The following is an 18,804-nucleotide window of genomic DNA, read 5'->3' on the forward strand; positions in this document are numbered from 1 at the left end:
GTCCCCCCCATGTCCCCCAAAATTGGCACATAAAAAAAAAAACACAATAAAAAAAAACTAAAAAATAAATACTCACCTATGTCCAGGCACGCAATATCAGGAGCGCAGACTTCACTGTGCTGCGTCCCGACACAGGCGCGCCTGATGATGTCATCACACACGCCTGCGCTGGGATTTCACTACCACATAGGCCTCGGGCCTACTAGGCCTGAAGCCTATGGCGGTGATCGGCGGCGGGGCATGGAACTATGCTGGCCTGAATTGCAATATAAGGCTCTGGCTCATTACTTTGATGGAACGCCTTTCTCCATCTCCCCCCGGGGGAGACATTCCTGCAAGCGCACGTTTCGGAGTTTTAGGCCTCTCAGATGCAGTGTTCATATTTGCCCACAGCATCTGAGGGGTTAAATGTCCATGATCGTCATTACCGTCTGCTGTGCCGGTTGCTATCTTTAAAGACCTCACATCCACCATACTATTAAGGCAAATGTCGGGAAGAGGATATAGGTGTGTGTATAGATAGATATATATACAGTCAGGTCCATAAATATTGGTACATCGACACAATTCTAAGATTTTTGTCTCTATACATCACCACAATGGATTTGAAATGAAACAAACAAGCTGTGCTTCAACTGCAGACTGTCAGCTTTAATTTGAGGGTATTTACATCCAAATCAGGTGAACGATGTAGGGATTACAACAGTTTGCACATGTGCCTCCCACTTGTTAAGGGGCCAAAAGTAATGGGACAATTGGCTTCTCAGCTGTTCCATGGCCAGGTGTGTGTTATTCCCTCATTATTCCAATTACAATGAGCAGATAAAAGGTCCAGAGTTCATTTCAAGTGTGCTCTTTGCATTTGAAATCTGTTGCTGTCAACTCTCAAGATGAGATCCAAAGAGCTGTCAGTGAAGCAAGCCATCATTATGCTGAAAAAACAAAACAGGCTGATATCAAAAACATTAGGCGTGGCCAAAACAACTGTTTGGAGCATTCTTAAAAAGAAGGAACCACACCAGTGAGCTCAGTAACATCAAAAGACCCGGAAGACCACGGAAAACAACTGTGGTGGATGACCGAAGAATTCTTTCCCTGGTGAATAAAACACCCTTTACAACCGTTGGCCAGATCAAGAACACTCTCCAGAAGGTAGGTGTATGTGTGTCAAAGTCAACAATCAAGAGAAGACTTCACCAGAGTGAATACAGAGGGTTCACCACAAGATGTAAACCATTGGTGAGCCTCAAAATCAGGAAGGCCAGATTAGAGTTTGCCAAACGACATCTAAAAAAGCCTTCACAGTTCTGGAACAATATGCTATGGAGAGATGAGACCAAAATCAACTTGTACCAGAGTGATGGGAAGAGAAGAGTATGGAGAAGGAAAGGAACTGCTCATAATCCTAAGCATACCACCTCATCAGTGAAGCATGGTGGTGGTAGTGTCATGGCGTGGGCATGCATGGCTGCCAGTGGAACTGGTTCCCTTGTATTTATTGATGATGTGACTGCTGTCAAAAGCAGCAGCGTGAATTTGGGCAATATTATCTGCTCATATTCAGCCTAATGCTTCAGAACTCATTGGACGGCGCTACACAGTGCAGATGGACAATGACCCAAAGCATACTGCAAAAGCAACCAAAGAGTTTTTTAAGGGAAAGAAGTGGTATGTTATGCAATGGCCAAGTCAATCACCTGACCTGAATCTGATTGAGCATGCATTTCACTTGCTGAAGACATAACTGAAGGGAAAATGCCCCAAGAACAAGCAGGAACTGAAGACAGTTGCAGTAGAGGCCTGGCAGAACATCACCAGGGATGAAACCCAGCGTCTGGTGCTGTCTATGCGTTCCAGACTTCAGGCTGTAATTGACTGCAAAGGATTTGCAACCAAGTATTAAAAAGTGAAAATTGTATTTATGATTATTATTCTGTCCCATTACTTTTGGTCCCTTAACAAGTGGGAGGCACATATGCAAACTGTTGTAATTCCTACACCATTCACCTGATTTGGATGTAAATACCCTCAAATTAAAGCTGACAGTCTTCAGTTAAAGCACATTTTGTTAGTTTCATTTCAAATCCATTGTGGTGGTGTATAGAGCCAAAAATGTTAGAATTGTGTCGATGTACCAATATTTATGGACGTGACTGTGAATATATATATATTGAGAGAGAGGCGGTTTCTGGTGTACATTAGACCTGAAATGTACACCAGTCCCTTGCAGGTGTAGAATTCTTTTTGTGCCACATAGAACTCTTGAGGATGTGGCAAAATTAATAGGCATGTGCCTCATAATCATTTTGGAATATCTACGTTAACCAGCTCTCCTATTAAGACTGGCATCAGAAATGCTAATCTTAATAAATTCCCCCTTAGTGTGGATATACACCAACAAGACAGCCTAACATATGTTTTGCCGTTTGCTTCTTCCCAGAGGAATTCCCCCTTTTGCAGAAAAAAAGCTGATTCATTCCCATGGAAAATAATGCAAGGGCAAAACGTTCATTAAGGTGTGGCCGTGTTATTGGTTCATTACATTCCTTTATGCCAGTCTCGATCGTCTATTCACAGGAGTAAGATGCCTCCTAATAAATTAGACACATCTATTGCACCATGTACCAGACATTAAAATCTACTGGCATAGACGTAAGCTATAACTTATGCCAGTTTCTGGTCTAAGTTATAGTAAACCCAGCGGGCAGTGATAGGCTCCAACCTTTTCGCTAAGAGTTGAGAAGTTAAAAGTTGTAATTTATGCAGCAAATATGGCATGCTCCATAGTCAGGGACTTTTTAATGTCACAAAAGTGGAGTAAAAACATTAATAAATGCCCCTCTATGTGTTCTAGATGTTATATTTCTTATGGTTGCTTAATATATTCTGTGGCTGGTGCAGAACTAAAGTGCAGAACAACATGAGTAAAAACATATGTGTAAAAGTACCCAATGACAGGTTGTAGTTTTTTGATGTTTTGTATCATTTCTGATTGGGTTGCACAACTAAAGCAAATTTATCAGTGCTTAAGTTTGTAGGATTACCTGCTATATAAATGAGTAAAATAAAAAGGGGCTGGTCTATTCACTGTATATACTGTACACGCTGCCTCTTGTTTACCCAAAACAGCAGGCACCCTGGCTTGGTACTAACCAGAAGTTGTGGCCAGAACTGGTTTTCTTCTTTTGTATGGCTTACTTAGCAGTGTAGGATCATTCTTAGTTCACCTCTGCTTGCAGACATGCAGCTTCTTTCTGGCCTTTTGCTCCTGTTGTGCCTCTGTGCTTCAGGGGTGAACTCTTTAAGCCACGTACCTGTCCTCCTATGGTCAACTGAAAGGTGAGTAATTCAAAGAGTACATTAATGTATGAGTGGTGTAAAATGATCTAAATATGATCAAATTTCAGATATTCCAGTCCCAGTAGTGTTAATACAAGGACCATCAAGGGTATGGACACATCTAACAAGATTGGTTTTGCCAGATACCATTGCATGGTCAGGGGATGGTCAGGGGATGGTCATGGGGCTGCTGGATGGTCAGGAGATTCATGCTTGTCATCTTTCATATTTTTCATTATACCATGTGAGGTTCCACGGATTTCTTAATCAAGATATTGTTCTGTATGTCTTACTGCATGCCAAGATATGATGTAATTTCTTAGATATGTTTAAAGAAGGAAGTCTGCAAAAGGTAGACTAATGGATAAATCCCAAATTTCTTTTTGCGCACAAAGATTTTTCAGGCTTTTCTGTAAAAGCTCTTCATTGTACATACTCCTACATCCCCATGTAATGTATTATTGCAAGTACCAGATTAGAAATTCACCTTACATCACTTGTTTAATTCCACACTGCCTGGTATGTGCCGTGGTGAATGAGGGTTCTTATTCAAAAGCAGAACATTTTATACCAGAAGGGGGTCTTGTTTTTTAAGAGGTGAACTCTGATCACTAATAATCATTTAAATGTGCATTCTTCATAAACTCAGCTAATGAAATGAAACGTGTTGTGCAGATATAATGCTTATGAGTCATTATATTACAGAATAGTCAGTGAAGTCCTTCAGATGAGTCTGAACTAGACTTGGTTAAAAAAAAAAAAAAAAAAAAAGACTGGAAAACACAAGGGCATATCAATGATTTTATTACTGGCAAAAAAAAGTTGCAAATTATGGCACACGCCATATTGGCAGCATAATTGGCGATTTCATATTTCTCTCCACTTTTCAAAACTGGGCTTAAAGGGAACCTGTCATGTGGATATTTGATTATAATTTAACTAATTATATACAATCCTTAACTACTAAAAAGTACCTTAGATGTATTCACTTACTGGTGTGACAGATGGTTGCCTCATAATATACACACAAAGATGCCGCATGCCACATGCTATTGAGCTGATTGGAGTCCAGTGTGATGTCATTGAGTCCAGCGTTTTTTTTAATTCAGAGCTATAGCCACTCCCCTGCCCACCTGCTGCTGATTCATATGGAAACAAACTGTCACTCAGCAGCAGGTAGGCGGGGAGAGTCAGGAGATCATGAATATTCATAACTCATCATTATCACCTGGAGCTTTTCAATACAAGAGGTTGGCAGATTGACTGGGTCAATTAAAGAAAGTGACCCAACATTTTGCTAAGAGAATCAGTCACTTATTTATGTTGCCCTTAGTTAGGACACCAAAAAACTGGTGACAGGTTCCCTTTAAGCTAGTTTCACACTTATGGCAGGGAACGCCGGCAGATTCTGCCTTGTCCGATACTACCACCTTTTCCCCGGATCCCATTGACTACAATGGGGTCCTGCAGAGATCCAGGCTCTACCCTGGTTTTGTCTGGCCAATTCCCTGCATTGTCTTCCAGACCTGCTGGCCAGAACACCTGCTGGATGAAAGAGGCCTTAGAGGGATGGAGTGGGACCTCCGGCAGCCTGTCATCATTACCAATGATTAAGGACGTGTAGTTTGTCCGAAACGTGTTTATAGTCGGGGTGCCATGATTAGTTGTATGTGCTTGCTGTACTCAAGAATAAAGGATCAAACCAGCTTTTAAGAACGGTGCTGGTTTTTGTGGATTGCATTAAAGTGAATAGGCCTTAAAGGGAGTCCGTCACCTCATTTTAGCTTATATAAGTACTGCCATCGGACTGTTATCAACAAAAACAACATGTAAAACATTTCTATGTTTACCGTTGCTGTGCTTTTGTACCCCAGAAAACAAAGTTTGAAGTGAGATGAAAATGAGGTGCCAAGTGCCCAGTGGTGGTATCTAGTGCTGATATCTAGGCCCTCTGCTCCTAACCAAACCTTGCTCGTCAGTGACATCCCCTCTTCTCTGTACACCACTCCTCTGCTTTCACATGGCCACATTTCCTGGACCAACTTCTGTTTGTCTGACCCAAAGTCACTACATTGTGGTGATTTATGATGCTGTGAGTTCCTGCCCGACATCAGGTCTACTGCAGAGTACTCACACGATTCTGTGGTCTTGTGTAACGTGTGTCAATTTGAAATGTTTGTGAAAGAATTGATTGTAACACCGTGATTAAATATGTATTTCTACTGTCAGTAATCATTCTATCCAGATGTTTCTCACAAAGCGGCCGGCTTCTTGCCATCATTAAGGATAATAGACTACTGAAGCTCAAAACAAATTAAAATTCTCTCTTGTCAGCTACAGAACAGCAAGGTGTCCAGTATGAAACATATTACTCCCAGTTGAAGGGACCATCTGGTTATGTGTCCGGGTCTTTTCTGCTGATTGTGGAGGAGACTTATGAAAAATGTATGACACAGCATCTCATTCAGATGAATTTTTCATAAGCTTTCTGTACTGAAAGGAAACCCAAACTTTACTTGAATTTATTCTATAGAAGCTCACTTACTGTGAAAAAAAAAATCTTAGACTGTGTGATGGGAGTTCTTCAATATCGAGTTTACCTGATTTGTTGTTAACCGCAGTAAAATGATTAATAACTAACAATAACATAATATGACTATTATAACATAGCCAATGCAGCTGAAGGACTAGGACGGGTGAGCTTCAGCAATGTTTACTCCAATTCCATAAAAATATAGACAAGCCAAAAATGTCATAAATAATTCTGTATACAACTTCAGGGTTACTAGTGGTCTAATAATAAGATTAGTGGCTTTAATATTTTGTATGTCCTAAATTTGTGGTCTTTAAGCGAACCATGTACTTACCCAACTAATACCATAGCTTTCACTGTTTCAAAGACAAGCCAACAATCACAGGGTCAAAAATCATATCATAGAACACAATCCTCTATGATAAAACATCACTTTTAGGCCTCATGTGCACAACTGTTGTTTTATTCCGCGTCCGTTGCGCCGTTTTTCGTGATTTTCTGTGGCCCCATTGATTTTTAATAGGTCAATTGAAAACTCGGCTAATGCACCGTTTGCCATCCGCGTCCGTGATCCGTGGTTCCAGTCCGTCAAAAAAATGTAACCTGTTCTATTATTTCTGCGGAAAACGGTTCACGGACCCATTCAAGTCAATGGGACTGCTAAAAAACACGGAAGCACGCAAGATTGTCATCCTCGTCCGTGCGTCCGCATCCGTTTCATTCCTATCATTTGCATGGCAAACCTGTTCGACTTTTTTTTACATTCCTTTATGTCTGGTGGTCCTCCAAAAATAAAGGAAGACACACGGAAACAAAAACAGATCACGGAACAACCCCGTTTTTCAAAACGGAACACAACAACGGTCGTATGCATGAGGCCTTATTCATACCATTTTAATGCATGCCATATGCAAATGGGAAAAAAACGGCAATCACAAAAACATATCTCAGTACATGATATCTGGTGACTAGCTGGAACACATGCCAGTACATTGTGAAGCTTTGCACTTAGGTATTCCGAAGAAACTACTGTACACTTCCTCAACAATGAAATTGCAACATCAACAAAAAACAGTCATGGGATTAAGGAAATCACAGTAACGATATGCAAATAATAAAAAGATGGAAAAAAATATTCTAAAATGTATTCAGTATCGAGCTCCACATGCAGAAATACACGCACTTGCACATTTATATGCCTTGGCATACTATTAGTAAGGTTATCGATGGTGCGTGAGAAATGTCCTGCCATGCTGAATCCACTTGGGCACAGAAATGATCAAGATCCTTTGCAATTGCCAAACAATAGCATCCCAGATGTGCTCAATGAGAGACAAGTTTGGAGACGCTCCAGGCCATAGCAGCACGTTTAGACCTTGCAGGCTGCTCACAGTAGCACAAGCAACATGTGGCCTGTGTTATCCTGTCGAAAACAGGCTTCTGGGACACTTAGAAGAAATGGCCATACCACTGGTTTCATGACCAAAATGTAATGCTGAGCTGTTGATGTAGCTGAATTGAAGACTAGAAGGTCCAGAAACCGTACATTATGCCATTCCACTCCATAATCCCGGAAGTAGGACCACTTGGATGTTCCCTTGTTAAGACCTTTTTATGACGTTGCCCACATGGTCTTCAGACCAATCTATGGATATAATTGCTTTCAAGACAAAAGCAGGACTTACTGCTGAAGAGGAATGCTCTCCATTCCAGCCTCCATTGTTGTCTTGCTATGCAACATAATAGCCTTTGAGATCAGTGGCATGAAGTTACTGGAACACCTGTAGCTGGATGTCTGGCTTGTAGCCCAATGTCATGCAAACGCTTTTTGATGGTTTGTGTAGACACCGTTTGCCACCCTAGGCTTGGAATGTGATGTCTTGCAGTACAGAATGCATCACTATGCACCATCCTTCTAATCAAATGATCCGTCCATGCAGTGGTTCACCTCTGTGCACCTTTCACTGTCATTCAAGTTCATCATTGTTCTCCCAACCATTGGGACAGCAACATTGAACAATGCTGACATCTCGGCCTAGGAAAGTAGCAATCTTCCAGAGTGATAAACCAAAGACTCTCAGTTCAGGGATTCAAAGAATATGTGTAAGCATTAAGCACTATAAGTATGACAGTTCCGCAAATCATGGATCCGCAAAACACGGATGGCGTGTAGTGGTGTTCCAGTTAAAAGGATTCTGGATTATCTTTTGTACTATATCACTCTATCTTGTGCCACTCCTCTATCATTCCTACTAGAAATTTATAAAGAAATTGACAACTGGGTGTTACCAGTTGGAGGTGTGTCCCTGCACACTCTGACATTGTCCAGTGGCAGATGAGCAAAGACACGCCCCTTTGACAAAGGGAATTGTAATGTTCAATTGTCAATTTATTAATGAATTTATAGTAGGAATAAAACAAGGTACATCACAACATACAGTTATGAGAAAGGATGTTCCAGAATTGTTATTACATGAGGAATGCAAGTACTTACTAAAACAGACATGTCAGGAGAAGTGACAGATCATCTTTAGGCCTTATGCACACGGCCGTTGTAGTCCCCAATGCACGGGGCCCCATCCATGCGGCAGCTGCGACAGATCCAGACCCATTCAATTTCAATGGGTCCGTGATCCGTCCGCACCGTAAAAAAAAATAGAACAAGTTCTATTTTTTGCTGTGCAGAGGCACAGAGGCTTCCGTGGGGTTCCGTGCCTCCGTTCCGCACCGCAGCAGTGAGCACACGGCCGGTGCCTGCATATTGTGGACCCGCTGTTTGTGGGCTGCATGAGGCCTCAAAGGGAGTTTTCTGACTAGATTTCAGGTGCAATTTAGACCCCATGCACACGACCGTATTTTTGGTGCAAAAAATGGGGATTGCATGCGGACCTATTCATTTTAATGAGGCCGGAAAAAATGCGCACAGCACATCATGTGCTGTGCGCATCCATACATCTGTAAAAAAGACAGAACATGTCCATTCTTGTCTATTTTTTTACATTTTTAACATAGGGTGGGATGTGCAGAACAGTAAAATGCAGGGCGCACATGGCTGGCAACTGTGTTTTGCAGATCTGCAATTTGCGGACCGTAAAACGGATATGATCTTACGGGCAAAATGGCCTAAAACTAAATTTCAATAAATGAATGCATATGACTGGAATGGATATTCAAAGCAATACTTTCTAGTAACTTCAGCAAAGTGGAATTTCACTTCAAAGCTCAACATTTGTCACCAGAGCAACTGCATTGCATTTTATGTAGGAACATTTTATTTATTTTGTATAAATGGATTTGCAGATTTGAAATTTGGAGAAGTGCTTAAACCGGGAGGCTGTAGAACAGTCTGTATGCTAAAGTCCTTTAATCCGTTTATTATTAATCCATGTCTTGCTTAATATTGATATTGTGCCAGAGCATTTATTAAAAATCTCACTTCGTTATGACATGATCCTTTGTTCAAAAACAAAGAGGTTTCGTAAATGGGAAATTGTCCGTTTATGTAATAGTCTTCAGCCTCTGCTGGTTCCAGTCTGCATTGTCTCCGTCATTACCAAGCAATGCTCATGTTGAATGTTAAATTGCTAAGACGATTGATTTTATAGAAAGAAAAAAAGCATGTTACAATGACAGTATAAATATTTGATATGATCAGTGGGAGTCACCCCCCCTTAGGGTGTTTACTCACTGTTAATGAGATTCCACAAAAGGTCAGGTTGGCACATCGAAGCCAGAGTAAGTAAATAAGGAAAAGAGTATATATATAGTGCCATGAAAAAAGATTTGTGCAGGTGTGGAAAAATTCTGCAAAGTAAGAATGCTTTCAAACATGGAAGTGTAATTAGTATATTTTTATCAATTAACAACAAACTGCAAAGGGAATGAAGAGAAATCTAAATCAAATCAATAGTTGATGCGAGCCATGGCCGTGTAAGATCTTCTGAAATTTCAGAGATTTTCCTGGCCTGCCGCAAGACATCCTGGACCCGGGGTATTTGGCAACGAATCGCTGCACGACTAGGTTCAGCACGTGTGTCATTTGGCCCTGTTTCAGTGCGCTGAGCAAATTGGCACCGTGGTCGCACACCACTTTACCAACTGTCAAATTGAGGGGGGTTAGCCACTGATCGGCCTGTGACCGCAGAGCTGAAAGGAGTGCAGGACCGGTGTGGCTCTTGTCTTCCAGGCACAACAGCCGCAGCACAGCATGGCAACGTCTCACCTGGCACATCGAATAGGTCCTGGGGAGCTTGGTGGGCGCAGCGGAAGAGGCGGTAGCAGTGGAAAAGGAGTGAGCCGAGGAGGAGATGGAGGATGGAGTAGGAGGAGGAAAAGAAGAGGCAGGCCTGCATGCAATCTGTGGCGCTAACACCAAATCCACACAGGTGCCACGGGTTACATGCTTGACGGCTGTCAGAATTACTGGGTGAACAAAGTTATGTACCTTCCCTGCCCGTGTTTGCTAGACCACGTGTCTGTAATCAGATATATCTTGGCACCGACACGGTGTGCCAGAGATATATTCAATTGCCGCTGACTGTGGCCATATAGCTCTGGGATGCCCTTCTGGGAGAAATATTTCCTTCCAGGAAATTTCCATTGCGGTGTGCCAATGGCCACAAATTTTCTAAAGGCCTCTAGAGCCACTCAACCAACTCTGGTGTGTCCTTTGATGTAATCACAAGCACCTTCGCCAACTTCCCACTTAGGCTCCGGCCTGGTGCACCTGCCCGACTCCTACCACCCCTACGGAACAGCCTGCCTCTTCCTCTTCCTGTGATTTTCAAAATGACCCTGTGCCAAAGTACCTAGAGAAGAGCAGTATTTGTGGAAGCAGATATACCGCATGCCTCAATCAGTATTTGGTGGAAGCTGGTATATCAAACCCCTTAATCAGTATTTTGTGAAATTTATCATTAGGTTAATATTTGAAGTCAGATTTTCTTGAGTCTGCATTGGCGTACTCTGCGATAAATTTATCAAACATTGATTGTTATTTGTTAAATTTGCTGCATCTTTAAACCTAACACTTTTTTGTCCAGAAATGTTACTCTAGAATCTTTTTTTTTTTAAACCTCTGATTCTAAAAGTCAGACCTCAACAAACATAATATTGATCCTAAGGGTAGGCCAACAATTTTACAAAGCTGGATAACGCCTTTAACATGCTTGATAAAGTAAGTATCTAATTTACGATTAAGAATTTAAAAAATCTGAAACCAGACTAACAAACATTTCAGAATTTTTTATGTCATTACATTATAAGTACGCCTTCATCATGCTTTAAGAACCCTAATCTTGTGTAATGGAAATGTCATAAAAACAGTAACATGCCTATCTGAGATGGGTTTTATTGCTTTGCACTGCAGTATTTATCTTGAAGATAAACACAATGACAGTCATTACGTGATGCAATGTAATCCGATTAGAATTGCATTTATGTATGTTCAGCACGGTGTTGCTAATCACAGAAAAAGACATTATGATCATGACAACATGAGGTGTAGGGGCATTGTTTTAGCTATGTGAACCCGGTCTTCCATGTTCTGGTTTATTGATGCAGTTATTTGAGCCAAAGCAGTGAGTAAATAAAAAAAATAAACGAGTCAGGGGGAGAATCAGGTTTTGCAACTTTCTAAACACCATTGCACCTAGATCTGGCTGCAAGTGGCGTGTAATGCTGCAGAACCCCAAGCAAAGATCTGAACAAACATGGATTTATTGAAAAAACAGCAGTAAAGTCCAAGCCAGAAATCATACAGAAATAACGTAGACCAAATAATAACCTCTGTGGGAAAACGTCAGAGAAAAGCCAGACCACGCTAAAGTTCATACAGAAGAGTCCGTGAAACCAAATACCTAAGGATGAGACAGTGAAGTATCCAAGGTCCGATCCGAGGCCGCAAGCGGTGCAACTGTAGAGCAGAGACGAGGTTTCCAGAGGCATTCACTAGATCAGGGGTAGGCAACCTCTGGCTCCCAGCTGTTGTGAAACTACAATTCCCAGCATGCTCCATTCATTTCTATGAGAGTTCTTAGAAGAGCAGAGCAAGTATGCATACTGGGAGTTGTAGTTTCACAACAGCTGGGAGACGGAGGTTGCCTACCCCTGCACTAGATGGAGACACACAGCGTTCATGCATGGAACAAACTTAGTGAATATGAACCAGCATACTCCCAGGTTGTAGAGACAACAGTGAGCACTGGTCAGCCAGGGAGATCACCTTTTAAACACCTGTTGGCCAATTACAGAGTGCTGCTTGTCAGACCCTCATAGGTCATGCGATGATCCTACTCATTAGCACCTCTGCAGCAAATCCCTAATCAACTTTGAATTTGTGCACAGATTCTTTACCTGCCAGTGGCCGACGTAGCTCATAAGATGCACGCACACTCGGACGCGCATTCCTTTGCAAATAACCCCTCAGGGGTGCACGCGGACGCCCAACAGACTCGGCACAGCCCGGGATTGTGCCAGCATGGACGCAGGAACGGAACCCGCAAGAGACACCGGAGGCAGGACCGGCCGCAACGTATTGCCATCAGCCCGGCAATTCTGCCTCAGAGATCCCTGCGGCCCTCCCATCCAGCGCCCATGCGGACGCCCCACCGTATCTGCCCGCAAGGGAACCAAAACCGCAGAGTCCCTTACATGATGTTTTTATGATGCATTTCCAAAATAAGGGGGTGGTGAAGGCGGAGAGTGAAACTGGCCTAAATGATGACTGAAATCTACGGCCCCTACAGGCTTCAGTAGATTTTAATCTGGCGCACAGACTGCCGGAGGAGGCATTTAATTTTTGCATAAATGAAATGCCTCCTCCAGCAGTGAAGGGTCATGAAGTCCGGCGTAGCACACACCAGTCTTGATAAATCTGCGCCTCCGTCTTTCTTTTATGATCTGTTCCTGGATTAGAGATTTTGCGTAACATATGGTCACACTGAGAAGCCAAAAAGGCCTAGAGTACAGAGACATTAAAGGGCTGCTAACCAAGTTGAAATACAAGAAAAATCAAGCATGACCTGCTCTGGAAGGTTTGTCCGTGGTCCAGTCTTCATGCACATCTGCAAGCAGCTGCAAAAAGCAGTTAAACAGATACTCTGCAGATATCTCCTCTTATATCTAGAGATGAGCGAATTTCCGCTCATGAAATTCGTTTACGCTTCGTTTGGTGGTAAAAGGTGAATTGTGTTATGGATTTTGTTACCACGGACCATAACGCAATTCTATGACAGAATGCATAACGTAATGCCTTTAGAAGTCTATGGGCTGCAAAACGGATCTGTCCCGTTTCTGTTATGCAGGGGAGGATCCGTTTTGCAGCCCATAAACATGATGAAAGTTGTAGTTCTCTCCTCTTATACCCCTCTGCCAGGGCCGTCTTTAATATTGATTGGACCCTGGGCAAAAATTTACTTGGGCCCCCTGGATCCCGCCTTCCCACACCTTAGCAGGCAATCACGCCCTCCACCACAACACACACAAAAAAAATCCACACCCCTGGTAGAGTCCAGTGAATGACTGTAAATACTTCCAGTTCTGAAGACTCCAGGGGCTCAGGATCAGTGCTCTGGGCTGGAAGTGGGCACCGCTCTGCAGGAAGGAGACCAGGGCTCGGCTCACCCTAGTGTTACAGTGCACCCCAGCACCCCACAGTATGCAGTATAGCACCCTATAGTATACAGCACCACACAGTATGCAGTATAGAACCCCACACTATACAGTACCCCACAGTATATAGTAGAGCGGTATAGCAGCCCACAGTATACAGCACCCCACAGTATACAACACCTCACAGTATACAGCACCCCAAACAATACACGATACAGCCCCCACACTATACAGTACAGCAGTATAGCACTCCACACTATACCGCACCCTCAGTATACATTATACAGACCCCTCAGTATACAGTACAGCAGTATAGCCCCCCCACTATACAGGCCCCCCCACACTATACAGCCCCCCACAGTATACAGCCCACCACACAGTATACAGCCCACCACACAGTATACAGCCCCCAGACAGTATACAGTCCCACACAGTATACAGCCCCCCACAGTAGACAGCCCACCACACAGTATACAGCCCACCACAGTATACAGCCCACCACAAGGTATACAGCCCCCACACAGTATACAGTCCCACACAGTATACAGCCCCCCAGAGTATACAGCCCACCACAGTATACAGCCCACACAGTATACAGCCCACCACAGTATACAGCCCACCACACAGTATACAGCCCACCACACAGTATACAGCCCCCACACAGTATACAGTCCCACACAGTATACAGCCCCACACAGTATACAGACCCCACAGTATACAGCCCACCACAGTATACAGCCCACCCACCACACAGTATACAGCCCACCACACAGTATACAGCCCCCACACAGTATACAGCCCCCCACAGTATACAGCCCCCCACAGTATACAGCCCCACACAGTATACAGCCCCCACACAGTATACAGTCCCACACAGTATACATCCCCCCACAGTATACAGTCCCACACAGTATACAGCCCCCCACAGTATACAGCACCCCACTATACAGTAGTTTATAGTATATTAACATAACAGCCCCTGAGTGTCACCTTTTTCTGATGTAATCTTCACACAAAAAAGCTCCACAGTTAACTTCTGCAACACTCCTGATAGGACCTGTGATGACCTCATAGCCATGTGACCAGTAATTGCTAGGTTACTGGTCACATGGTGATGATGTCATTAAGGTCCTAAATCACAACATTAACACAGTACGATCATGATGCCTGGACTCCTGGTAGAGCTGACAGCCTGACACCCAGGGCAGTGGCTAGCAGGGCTCAAGAGGCAGCTGCCTTGGGCCCCCCAGGAGCAACTGGGCCCGGGGCAGCTGCCCCTTTTGCCCCTTGGTAAAGACAGCCCTGCCTCTGCATATAATGTCCACTGATGCCCATAATAACAGCCTGGGCATCTTGGGAGTTGTAGTTCTCTCCTTTTATATCCCTCTCCCTATAATGTCATAATAACTACCTTACGGTAGGTTCACATGGAGAATTTTCAGCATTAAAAAAACCTGATGCAGAATGATGAATGATGAATCCTCATCACTATTTTTTCATGCTCTTTCTCAGTGGAAATTCTAAACTGAGAATCTGTGCAAGAATGGACAGGACCCTTCTTTTTTCCAGTGTGGGTTTTAAAACTGCAAGAGGGAAATAGAACTCCAAATGGTTTAACATGTGGATTCCCTTTGGAAACAACGAGGAAGCTCTGAATGCCTTTTTGGAACGGATTTTCGGAATCCATGTCCAAAATACTCAGTGTGAACCGAGCCTTACATGCTTGAGAAAAAGTCGGCTCACATTCTGTTTTTGCCATCCATTTAACATATAAGTTCCTTCTGGGATTCGCTTCTCCGCCTATACCTTGGTTGAACTTCATGGTCTTTTTTAAACCGTATTAACAATGTAACTAATGTTCAAAGCAGTAAATGGTTTGAGCAGCTCTCACCTGCCAAGGATTCCAATGTTGAAGCACGGAATAGCTCCTTCACCCGGATTAGGAGCAAATACAGCAGTATGTGAAAAGAAAATTTTGTCCAGCTTGTCTAGATGGTAATCCAAAGGCTCTTTATTCAATGATCAATATAAAAACATCCAGGTACAGAAATGCAAAGTCTACGCGTTTCAGGCAGAAAGCAATTTTAGCCCTTACTCATGACTATGAGTCATGAGTAAGGGCTAAAATTGCCTTCTGCCCGAAACGCGTAGACTGGCACACCATGCTTTTTATCTTGTAGTGTCTGGTAAAAAAAAACGTATATGTTAACATATGTTTTTTTTTTTACAATGGAACTCTGGTGAACAGATGCCTATGTATGTGGCATCCGTTAACTTATATGTTTGTTTATATTTTTTTTTTAACGATGGAACTCTATGGAGACGGAAGCCACTCTATGGGATCTGTCAGAGGTATCCATTAACGCAGGGTTTCTCAACTCCGATCCTCGGGACCCACCTACCTGTCAGGATTTGAGAATATACCACAGAATGAATACCTGTGGTAGGTCCTGATGCATGGACACAAATTATATCACCTGCTCAATACTAAGGAAATTCTAAAAACATGACTGGCAGGTGGGCCCTGAGGACTGGAGCTGAGAAATCCTTCATTAACGTATACGTTTTTTGTATACGTTAAACGGATGGGAAAAAAGTAACATGAACACACCCTAATAGCGACTTCCACTAGAGAGGAAGCTCTGATAGATTTCTGACAGTTAGGGCTCATGCGCACAAACGTATTTTCTTTCAATGTCCGTTCCATTTTTTTTTTACGGACCGTATGCGGAACCATTCATTTCAACGGGTCCGCAAAAAAACACGAAAGTTACTCCATGTACATTCCGTTTCTGTATGTCCGTTCCACAAAAGAATAGAACATGTCCTATTATTGTCAGTCTTACGGACAAGGATAGTACTGTTCTATTAGGGGCTAGCTGTTCTGTCCCGCAAAATACGGAATGCATACAGATGTCATCCGTATTTTCTGCGGATTTGTATTTTGCGGACCACAAAATACATATGGTCGCGTGCATGAGCCCCTAGGGAAAGTTTCTATCAGAACAGGAATTTTTTCCTTGTCGCTACAAACCTTTGTAATATTTGTATACACTGTATTTGAGTGAGGAGGAAGATTTAGTGTTCTGTATTCTATTACATGGTTGTAACCAAATCTATTTTGTACTATTACTAAGGCCTCTTTGACACGAACGTGTGTCCCCTGTGGCCGTGCTGCGAACCGTAAATTGTGGTCGACAATGCATAGGCACCGCCCACGGGCCAGCCGCATGCAGATCGCGACCCCATTCACTTGAATGGGTTCCGCGATCCCTCCATTCTGCAAAAAGATAGAACAAGTTCTATCATTTTGCGGAATGGAAGAATGGAAAGGAACCCCACGTTCCGTGGTTCTGTTCCATTCCGCACCACATCTTCCGATTTACTAACCCATTCAAGTGAATAGGTCCGCATCCGTGATGCTGAATGCACACGGCTGGTGCCCCACAATACGGCCACGTGGGACACACGGTCATGTGAAAGAGGCCTAACTAGGAAATTCTTTCGAACAAAATGGCCACTCAGTGGGGCACATTAACAATAGTATTTGCTCCTGTTTTTAGTCTAAAAAATGCAGTTTCAGACAGTCTTATTTTGTTAGTTGCATTTACTAGGCATGGAGGATTTTGTGCCTCGTTTGACTGTTTAGATTTTTTTGACTAATTCCGAAGATTTCAAACTTTTGTGACTTTTTCCCGATCTATTTAGTAGGTGCGCCTTTTTTGCTCCTGAATTTGTCACAAAAACATTCTAATTTCTACTCCCCTCCAGGGCTGCTATACTTTTTTGTCTGTTTTCAGTGGTGGTGTGACTTTTTTTGCATTTGAATTCACATTTTTCTCGGGAGACATGTGACTTTTCAACTTTTTTCATGCGCAAATAAATTAGACCAGTCTAAGTGAATATGAACCTGTCTAACTGAAAAACAAATACCAGAGGTCAGACGAAGGCCTCATGCACACAACCTTTGTTTTGGTCCGCATCCGAGCTGCAGTTTTTGCGGCTTGGGTGCGAACCCATTCACCGTTCTGTGGGCCGCATAAAAAATATAACCTGTCCTATTCTTGTCCGCAAAACAGACAAGAATAGGCAGTTATATCAATGGCTGTCCGTGCCGTTCCGCAAATTGCGGAACACACACAGACGCCATCCGTGTTTTGCAGACCGCAAAACACACAACAGTCGTGTGCATGTAGCCTAATAAAAATACACCTAGTCTAATTCATCAACGGCTGTGTGACTTTCAACAAATGTTCGGCAAAAGAAATACAGATGAATGAAATACGCCTGTCTAATTTTATGACCAAAAAAGACGAGCTTGATAAATGTGCTCCTGTGTGTGTAAATAAGAGTAATCCAGACTACACCCAGCCTCCTTCTCCTAAACTTCTTGCCTCACATGCACTAGCATAAGACGGGGGAGAAGGCGGGGGAGAGGACTTGGCAGCAGCCTGAGATAACAGTGCACTGATACAAATGTCTGTATTAGTTCAGAACGGATCCGTTTGTATAATCTTGAACATAGCCAAGACGGATCCGTCTTGAACACCATTGAAAGTCAATGGAGGACGGATCCGTTTTCTATTGTGCCAGATTGTATCATAGAAAAGGGATCCGTTCTGACACACAATGTAAGTCAATGGGGACGGATCCGTTTTCCATGACGCAATCTGGCACAATAGAAAACGGATCCGTCCTACATTGACTTTCAATGGTGTTCAAGACGGATCCATTGACTTTCAATGGTGTTCAAGACAGATCCGTCTTGGCTATGTTAAAGATAATACAAACGGATCCGTTCTGAACGGATGCAGACATTTGTATTATCTAAACGGATCCGTTTGGCTCAGCTGCAAGCAGCGTTTTGGTGTCTTCCTCCAGAGAAGAATGGAGACTGATCGGAAGCAAAATGATGCATTCTGAGCTGATCCTTTTCCATTCAGAATTCATTGGCCCTGAACAGATCTCACAAACGGAAAGCCAAAACGCGAGTGTGAAAGTAGCCTAAGTATTAAGCTAAATAAAAATGGCATTAAGCTAAAGTACACACGTTAAATCATTTTGCTCGAACATTCCTATTGTCCCCAGATGTCTGCTTTAAGAATTGGGCATGTATGTTTGATTTCATTGTGCTCAATCCTCTGTCTCCACATGAGATAAATGCTGTCATAGTTGTCTGCCAGTGGCTTTTCCTCTTTCCCAATGTCAGTAAACAACTTGATCGGAGCATGCATATTTAAGGAGGAGTAAGGTCATACAGCTATCAGCAGTGATGGCCAGTTCGCAGTGTTCGCTGACGACCACATGCGATCTGCCATCTT

General features: G+C 43.0%; 1 protein-coding gene across 1 annotated transcript in view; it reads left to right on the top strand.

Moving 5' to 3' along the window:
- Positions 1 to 3,199: 3,199 nt before the first annotated feature.
- The window catches only part of LOC122927929 (V-type proton ATPase subunit S1-like), a 91,197-nt gene continuing 75,592 nt past the window's right edge, over positions 3,200 to 18,804 (top strand). The window contains exon 1 of the mRNA XM_044280272.1: positions 3,200 to 3,339. Within this exon, the coding sequence (XP_044136207.1) occupies positions 3,242 to 3,339 (98 nt within the window). The 5' untranslated portion in view covers positions 3,200 to 3,241. The remainder of the gene's footprint in view (positions 3,340 to 18,804) is intronic.

This window comes from Bufo gargarizans, chromosome 2 (genome assembly GCF_014858855.1).
Source record: "Bufo gargarizans isolate SCDJY-AF-19 chromosome 2, ASM1485885v1, whole genome shotgun sequence".
Taxonomy (NCBI): Eukaryota; Metazoa; Chordata; class Amphibia; order Anura; family Bufonidae; genus Bufo; species Bufo gargarizans.